Source organism: Aythya fuligula, chromosome 3, assembly GCF_009819795.1.
Source record: "Aythya fuligula isolate bAytFul2 chromosome 3, bAytFul2.pri, whole genome shotgun sequence".
Lineage (NCBI taxonomy): Eukaryota > Metazoa > Chordata > Aves > Anseriformes > Anatidae > Aythya > Aythya fuligula.
Window position 1 is genome coordinate 79,179,234 of NC_045561.1, and position 9,406 is coordinate 79,188,639.

The window sequence follows — 9,406 nt, forward strand, 5'->3', positions numbered from 1 at the left end:
ATCATTCATCTGCTTCAGCTTCAGGAAAATAGTATCATGTAGAAGAGCCCCTAACTTAAATACATTTTTTGTTCTGGAGCCTGAAGTATCCTTCCTTTGATGGCTTCCAAGAGCAAAGACATAAAGACGCAAATACCTAAGCTAAAAAAGAAGTGGAATATGAGAACAGAAGAGCCACAGTTCAGCCTAGTGGGCCAGAGGGAAGAGACAGGATAAGGAGAAAAAGACCACTGATGAAAGAGATGAGGAAGCCTAATTATTGGGTTAATGTCCTGCAGCTACACAGCTCCCAAAGAATGCAAGGTATTAAATTGCCACTATGTTTCACTGTAGTGCAAAGACCCATAAGAAGAAACAAGGAAAAAGCAAACTAGCTACCTGTGGAACAACCCATCACAGGGCAGGAGGAAAGGATTCAGAAATAGGAATATACAGGAAAGTAGAGTCTGAAGGACAACAAACATTGAAAACTTGGAGTAAAGTCAAGCTTAACAACAAATTGTAAGGACAATTACAGAAAGTCCATGCTGTCATAAAGAAGATGGTCCCAGAAACTGAGTGGTATTTTACGGCATAGACCAGAGTAAAAACAGAAAAAGGAAATCTCAGAGAGGAGAGGAAGCTAAATAAGGCTCAGATTTCATGTCCTTTTCAAATCTGCAATTATCTGGAAAAGCAGTAGAAGGTGACAAAAAATAACCACCTGTTTATCCTCTACTAACATGGTTGAAATTCAGTTCCTGTAAAGGAAACATATGAATATTTTTAATACTACATCACTTAGAGTAAGCATTTGCAATTCTTAAAAATACTGTAACTTATCATACAACTGAGAATCTCCTCTCTTTCTTAACATCTCAAATACATCTCTTCTGCTTCATGTAAGATCAAAGTAGATATTGGCATTTCTGTTAGGGAATATTACTAAATGTGAAAATCAGTGTCATTCATTGAATTTTAAACATTGAACATGAGAATTGTTTCTAAAATCTGTTCCAAGAATTCATTCTTATTCAACAGTTTCTCCTTTTACCACATGCTTTATTATCTCTGTCAGCCAAGCTATTACCGCTGTAATACAATTTTCTGCTTACTTAATGGGATGGTATCTTGCATCTATATAATGGCAAATGGAGTAATTTTGTAGATGAATTAGATGTAAAATAAAATTATGCTAAGACTGAAAGGCCAGGTGGAGTCCCCCACTCCCCAGTACTCCAGAAGAGCATGCCTGAACAACATGGAGATGTGTCTCAATTCCCTGTCTTAGTGTGCCTGCCAGTCCCTTGCAAAGGGAAAATACTGGTCTTTGTAACAACGTGGGGGGAACATCATTTGCAAAGTCAGATGCCTCTGACTCCTTTCAACATTCTATCCACACGTCTTAACTTAAGTACCAAGTCTCAAAGCTTCTGAACTCTGTTACATCTATGTTCTACATTTATTATAGCTACATAGTTACAGCTATGTTCTACATTTCCCTCCCAGTCTGGGAAAAACAAAGACACAGTTTGCTTTCCATTTCTTCTAGAAATCACTGAATATTTTAGTTCATTCTCTGCTTGCCAGTCACCAATCTGTATCTCAGCACTCTTTGCTACTTCCAACTTTTGTCTGTCATATTTTTTGCCCCCAAAACAAGTTACAGGAAGAAAAATAAGTTTAACAGTAAGAATTTGAGAACTTCAAATACATTGTGTAGAAGTAAATAGAAACACTAACCTCTTTCATTTTTTCCAGTTCATTCTGTAGTGCTTGTTTTGCAGTTTCAACTTCTATAAGCTGCTGCCTTAATTTTTCATTTTCATCTTCTGTTATTGTACGTTTTTCTTCCACGTTTTCTAACTCATGATGAAGTCTCACTGATACATCTTTTGCAACCTAAATGAAGTGGTATTTCAAAAAGAAGAAGAAAAAAAAAAAAAGAATTACAAAAGAATTAGTGCTGAAGTGCTTAGTGTCTAAGCAACCATTTACAGGTCAATTCTGATGTTTTGAGCAGCATGTAAGGAAACATGTAGACAATGGCATACACAGATAGAATTTTAAACAATTCAAAATTCAATTCCTGCAAAAAGCTGGCATGTTCTTCCTATGGACTTCACTGGAGCCACTGGTAACCATTTCTTAGGTTCTGTTACATCAAAATGAAACCGTATCTTCATTATTCCTGGAGTATCTGTTTTCTTTCTACCACTGCCAGCCCCCTGCTTTTCAATGCACTAAGGGATATGCCCTTCAAACACTTGACATGTGGAAGCATCAGTTTAAAAGCAGAGCCCACCTTCTCCAGGCCTACTGTACCTGTCCATTGCATAGAACCACAAATGGATGAACCTTTATTTCTACCCTTTCAGTTTCTCTCTCCTTCATGGACAGATAATCTAACTATTTGGCATTTAGTGCTACTGGTTAATTTAAAGAGTAAAATATGAAAAAGCAATATCCTTACTGACCTTGTATTTATCCAAATGTAATCCAATATTTTTAAATTGAAATAAACATGAGGTGGTTTTTTGTAGTTGTTTTTGATTTTTTTGTTTCTAAATTGCATTTTCACAGGAAGAGCTAAAAGGAACATGACAATATCTAATTCCTTTTCCTTAGGTAAGGTAAAAAGAATTTTGCCATTCAAGCTATTTGCATTCTATTTGATGAAACCAGCAGAAATTATAATCATACACTAAAAATATTTAAATGTACACTAATTCCTGCTATGATGGTGATTTAGACATATAATTTGAAAAGGCAAATTCATGCTTTTTTAAAACATCAGAAAGTAAAATTTACCTTTCCTAAAACTATTTAGGGGAGCTCAGAGAGCTCGCGTCAGGGTTATTCACTACGGTATGTCAAAGAACTCTATTTGACATACTAAAGCTCTAAAGAAAAAGTAATAATTGTAAGCAAGCAGTCTAGAAGAATCCGATCTACCAGAAAACAGCAGCAGCTAGTGAGTCAGCCTCCCCTGACAAGAAACACAGTGTGTGTGAATTACTGATACAACACTGCAGTGTAGCACAAGACTATTCAATAACCTCCCCCACTGCACACACACTCAAGACACATAATGCCCAACAGAAAGAGAGGGTGGAGGGGAATTTCAATTATAAGCATACTCAAAGGAGACTGCAGAATGAGCTGAGAATCACACCAAAGGGCTGTATTTTGATGGATTTTCCCATCGTCAGTATTAAACTGCTCATCTAGTTGTCCAACCAAAGTAAATGGAAAATCATTGGGGACATATTTTTAACAGCAACCTATCAGAATCTGTGTGCAGCCCGCAGTTACACTCTGAATCAGTAAATACAATGAAATAACAAAATCCTTACTGGTAGTGATGTTTTGTAACAAAATTTAGTGGAGAGGTAATTAATGCAGGTAAATCCTACAGAGTATTCAAGATCACCTGGGAATAGGGGCTTACTTATTCAAGATGCATTTTAACACAGCTGTATGCAAGACCGTACCTCTGAAGAACCACGTTCCCTCTTATATCACCCTTGTAAAATGGAGAACATTATTTTGGATAGAAATTCTTCAGAAGCAGATTTGGGATCACTACAAAGAACTGCACAGGAGTTACAAATATGGCTAGCAAGAACCAGAAATTCAGTTTGGCAGAAATATGGAACTTGACAAACATCCCTACCCCAAAGCAGGACACAATCATGTGGGAAGGCTCCATAAAATCATTATTCTTTCCCAAGTAGTAAGTTGCATGGTTATTAGGAAAGACACAAGAGAAGTCGTAACTGAAGTGAGTCCTTTCTTCAACCTGAGGCCTTAGCTGGTACCTCCTATGTGGCAGGTGAGCACCTAACTACAGAGTCAACTTCCCTCCCAGCCCTCTGTTTAAATCACTTGCAAATACAAAGTAGCATTGAGCCAACAAATAAATCAACTCTAGAAGCTGGAATCACAACGTTCACTTGGGACAGGGAGGTTCCCATTCAAATTCTGCCTGCAAGGTGTGCAGCACAACTGTTCACATCATTTTGAGCATGCAAAATGCCCCTTGTTTTGATTAGAAATTCTACCTAAGCCCTGAGTAGGGTGCATCAAAAAAAACATTTCACTAGTTTTGTTTCTGACCAGGAAGGCACAAGTTTGTCTATAGCCACGTGAGCAGCTACTTACAGAACTGTCATGGCCAAAACAGCAGATGCGTTTTTTTAATGTGCACGGAAAAGGATTATTAAATAGAAGTACCAAGAAGGATATTAGCATTATTAATGGCACGAGCAAGAAAATTATTGGAACATGCCTTGGCCTGGTATCTACGTTTTAGTAAAAATGATGATAAGCTGGAAACTTTTCAGAAAAGGTGATCCAACTCCTAAAAACAGGGCTGGGAATAACAGACTCTCAATCCATTGTGTTTATCAGAAAGAAGTTTGAAATTGACCTGTTCATGACCATGTATTGAATTATCATTTCTAACTGCAGTCCACAGAATTCAACATAGGTAACTAGTCCCAGGCAGTAGCGTGATCAACAAGGTCCAATTTGCTATAGCAGAGGTCTGCATTTCCATGAGAAATAACTGGGAGACCCATCAACTGAAGAAGGTTTAGAAGTGCTGATTCAGTAACAGCCTTAACAAAATCTACAGTATGGAAGCAAATATAAAACAAATTCCAACTAGCACAAGAAACTTTTTTTCCCTGTAATTGGAGAAATCTAGAATGGAGATGATGCATTATTTACTAATGTCAGTCTTTAAACAAAGGCTGAAACTTGTCCTCTGCAATGGGCTGTGGTTCATTCAGATGCTATGGATTAAATACAGCTGATGACACACTGAAATCTGATGGGCTGCATCTACGGTTCCAGGTGGATGTGGAAAATCCAGGCTTTGTTGAAGGTAAGAGTTTTTCCACTGACACCCACCAAGTCAGGATTTCATGTATTTAATATAACAGTCCTCTGAAATCTTTAAGAAGGAGTACTGCAATCCCCTAAAAGTCAGTGGGACCGTTCAGTGAGGTTGGTTTAATTTTGCAGTGGTAGGACACAGTTTATGTTCATCATAAAAAGATCCAAAACTCTAGATCCCAATTTGTATTTGAGTCACTTATTGCACATTACCTTCACGAAAAATGATTGGACCAAAGCTGAGAACAGCCTACCCACGAAGCCTCACCACTGGGCCACTCACTGAAGGGCTTACATTACTACAGTAGGCTTGGCCGCTGCAATCCTACGTGCCGTGTAGGGTGCGCGTTGTACAACAGAAGGGATGGAAACGCCTGAGTCATGAGGACTGAGAGCACGTCCGTGTCTCCGTCCCTGGCGCTCCCTCTCTCCTCGACACCTGCTCACGCCCGTACCTTGAGGTCCTGCTCCATGCTGCGCAGGAGCTCGCCGTCGATCTCGCCGGTCTGCGCGTAGCGGAGCCTCTTGCGCTCGGCCTTGCGCAGCCGGTACTGGAGGATCCGGCAGTTCTTGTTGGCTCGCTCCAGCTCGTGGCGCATCTCTTGAAGCTGACAAGCGTCCTCCTCGAAGAAGCTGTCCCTCATCTCGTCCATCTCGGTCCTCAGCTCATCTATCTCGTTCTGGCACCGGGGCGAGAAGGGGTGGGGACGCAACAGGTGGGTCAAAAACACAAATGCCAGCAAGCACGGGGGGAGCCGGCCAACACGGAGCATGGGGACCGGCCCTCATCCCTGCGGGGACACCGCCTAAGCGCTGCCGAGCTCATCAGGAGCACCGCAACGAAGCAGCGAAGCGCGGCTGCGAGCCCACCAGGGTCTCAGCGACCCCACCGGGAGCTCCCACCTCCCACCCCCCGCCACCTCCCAGCCCGCAGCCCCCGGCCCCTCACCTTGAGGCTCTCGTTCTCCTCCCGCAGCTTCTCCATCTCCTCCTGCATCTCGTCCTGCAGCTGCGGGCTCAGGGAGCCCTCGGGGGTGCCGCTCCGGCCGCCGCCGCCCGCCTCGCCCTGCCGCAGCCCCTCGGCCCCGGCCGCCGCCGCCATGGCAGAGGGCGAGGAGGCGGAGGATGCCGGGGGAGGCTCGGCCGAGGCGGCGGCCGCCGGGGAGGCGGAGGCGGAGGCGGCGCCGGGGCCGGGGCCGCCGCTGCCGTGGTTGCTGCCCTTGGTTTGCATCTGGGCGGCCGCCGCCAGCCCCTTCCTGAGGTGGAACTGGATGAGCTCACTTTGCAGGCATCCCTCCCTCCAGAACCCGCCGCCGCCGCCCGCCGCCCCGCGGCCCTTGGCGGCGCCCGACGAAGATGGAGGCGCCGGGGCCGCCTCCCCCGCGCCCTTCAGCGGGGACCGCCCCGCTTTCCCCCGCCACTGCCTGGGCGGCGGCGGCGGCGGCGGCTGCGGCTGCGGCTGCGGCGCCGCCGCCCCCTCCCGCTCCCGCTCCCGCTCCCGCTCCCGCTCCCGCTCCCCCGCGCCGCCGCCCGCAGGGGGCGCCTCCTCGGCGGGCTCGGCGGCGGGCGAGGCTTCAGCACCGGCTCCGGGCTGGACAGCGCCCGGCGGGGCCGCGCCTCGCCCCGGCCGCTCGGCGGCGCGGCCCCGGCCGCCCCTCGCCGCCTGTCCCGGCGGCGGCCGCGGAGCCCCGGAGCCGGCCTTGGAGGAGGAGGCGGCGGCCGCGGCGGCGGCGGCGGCGGCGGCTGGCGGGGCGCGGGCGGTGGCGGGCGGGGGTCGTGGGGGGGCGTCGCGGGCCCTGGCCGGGGAGGAGGCTCGCGGCTGCTTCCTGCCGCTGCTGCCCTCCGGGTGCAGGCGAGGCTCGGCGGCGGCGCCCCCTGCGGGCGGCTGGCTCATGGCGGCGGCTATCTGCGGGGAGAGTCCATCGCCGGCGGCGTCCTCCGCCTCCTCCGGCCGGCCGGCTGCGGGAGGAGAAGCGGGGAGAACGGTCGGGGGGGCAGGGGGAGACCGGGAGGGGGCCCCGGCCCTGCCCCGCCGTGTGCCCGCTGCTGCTGCACCTGCCTCCCCCGGGGCCTCCCCCTTCAGCCTTGACAGGGCCCCTTCAAGGGAGGCCTCCAAGGCACGAATCGAGAGCAAAAGGGACACTGAAACAACTTCTACACCCATCTTTGCATCAGTTTGTCTCCCAGAAGCATTGTCAAGACCTAAGGAGCGATTCGGGCTTGTTACCCGTTACACTGAAGCAGCACCGGGGCAAAATCCCTCCAGCGCATTTCCAAAACATAGGGATTAAGGAAGGAGTGCACCCTGGCCCAGCACTAGATGTGGCACTGTATTCACCTGCGGGTGCTCAGGTGGCAATTTTCCCCCTAGGGCCTGACCCTAGTAGAGTTTTCATGGTCACAGCAGATGACTGAAATAGGCTGCTAGGTGCCATACCGTGCTGCAAAGATGTGCCGTAAGGCATTCTAAAAATAATAGCTATGATCCATAAACTGTTTTCGCATAGCCTTTATTCAGCCATCCTTAAAGGGAAAATGTGGGCCAAAACTGAAATGACAGCATTCCTAACGTGGCCTTGTGATTCCCAACTGTCCCATCGCAAAGTACAGAGAAAAGAAAGCCAACTGGTCAAAGTCAATGTAGACATTATGCCCTGCCCTGACAATTGGTTTATTCCCTGCAACACACCAGACAATGACACTGTGTTTACTCTGCACTCACTGGCAGGAGTACAAGGTTTCCTCTCAAATGCACTGTCATTATCACCCTGATTTTAACCAATCCATTGAAAATTAATGCTCAAAAGAACATAATTTGGCAGGATTTTTCCAGGCATTAATAAGCAAAAAGGGAGCATGTAAGGGAGTGTAAACCTACCAAAACTTATACTTGCACCACAACACTGATTTGCTTTGCTTCTCTAGCAATCATAAATACAATTCCCAAACTGCTGCTTTTCAGAGCTGGACAGGTCCAAAATGCCACTCTTTAAACCGAAACCTAAAAAAAATTGCAGGAAGTCAGGGCTCAGCCTAGATCCTGCATCCTCCTCTTAACTCTGACTCTTCCCTACTGTTTTTCTGATTTATTTTTTTTCCCCACAACGCAAGCCTCCTTTGAGCCCGGGTCCGAAACCTCCGAAAACCCTCACAAAACTCCGCGACCCCATCTCCCCTCCAGTGGCAAGCCCACGTGGCGCCAGGACGCTGCGTCTCTGCAGGTGGAAAAAGCGCAGAAACACCCGCCGGCAACAAAAGGGGAGAGTCCAGCGGCTCCACCCGGCAGCGTGGGGATGTCCCCAGCCCCTGGCCCTTGTCCCCCGACCCCTGTCCCTCCCGGGGGTGGCAGCTGGCGGGGCACGCCTGCCTTTTGTCCGGGTTTTAGAGGCGTGGGAGGCTTCTCGCAGCTCCCCCTCCACGCCCGGCGCTTTTGTTGAATCTGAATCTGGAGTAACATCCCCCCTACCCCCACCTTTAAAAAAGAAAAAATAAAATAAAAAGAAAGAAAAAGAAAAAGAAAAAGGAAGAAAGGCTTGAGGGTAAAGCAGCCGGGTTACTCACCACCGCCCTGCCTGCTGCCCGGCTGGCGAAATGCATGCACGGGGAACCGGGCACCGCACACGAGGTCCCCAGCGCTGCCGGAGCCGCTCAGGAAAATGAAGCAATATTCATGAGCTGACCTCACCAGGGCCGGGGAGAGGGAGGAGAGCAGCGGAGGGAAGAGAAAAGAAAAGATGAGACGGCGAGGACCCCGCCCAGGCCTGAAGGCTGAGTTGCGTCCCCTTCCTTATCTATCTGCACATGGTGCCACCGGATTACGGCGCAAATGGGGGAAGGACGCGCCCGGCTTCCCTTCCCGATCCACCCCGGCGATCGATCCTGATCAATTATTTAGCGGCTCCTCCAGGGGAGCCGGCTTGGAGCGGGCGGGATGCCGGGCGCCTTGTGCATCAGCAGCAGGACGATAAGAGAGAGGCTTTCCTTTGTTCGCCGCCTTTATCTGCGCTCGCAGGGCAGCGGATCCGCACCGCGTCCCTTTGACAAAAGCCTGCTACGAGCCGGGAAAGGTGGAAACAAAGGCAAAGCACGGTGGTCTATTGAAGATAACCCCCGGGCGTTATTTCTTCGCGTGAATATTGGACTAACCTACCCGTGACTCTTTATTCATGGCGTGGGCAAAACCCGGAGGCAGCCACCTGATTACCCTGGGGGAGCTCCACCTGCTTGGTGCACCGTCAGCTGAATTTGGCTTTGCTCTGGGGCACCTTAGGTGGCTTGTCGAGCTGAAAACCTTTCCCGATGACAAAAAGGAACAGAAAAGGGGCTTTCAAAGGGGTTTTCCCTCCTTTCCCCTGCCTCTGAGCAGGGCAGCGCGGGCGCACAGGGCGTGTTTCCACCCCACGGCCCCACCCGTGTGCTTATTCATACATCCATACGTCGTAATGCACAGTATATATACACAAAGACATTACACATACATATGTACATAAATGTTTGTGCATATGCACATGTATGGCACACGTGT

General features: G+C 48.7%; 1 protein-coding gene across 1 annotated transcript in view; it reads right to left on the bottom strand.

The window, feature by feature from the left end:
• Nucleotides 1-9,049, bottom strand: part of SOGA3 (SOGA family member 3) — a 44,627-nt gene extending 35,578 nt beyond the window's left edge. Inside the window, exons 1-5 of the mRNA XM_032184475.1 lie at nt 9,028-9,049; nt 8,443-8,667; nt 5,831-6,840; nt 5,337-5,561; nt 1,723-1,881 (exon numbers count right to left, since the gene is read on the bottom strand). Of these exons, the coding sequence (XP_032040366.1) occupies nt 1,723-1,881; nt 5,337-5,561; nt 5,831-6,840; nt 8,443-8,667; nt 9,028-9,049 (1,641 nt within the window). The remainder of the gene's footprint in view (nt 1-1,722; nt 1,882-5,336; nt 5,562-5,830; nt 6,841-8,442; nt 8,668-9,027) is intronic.
• Between the last annotated feature and the right edge of the window lie 357 nt (nt 9,050-9,406).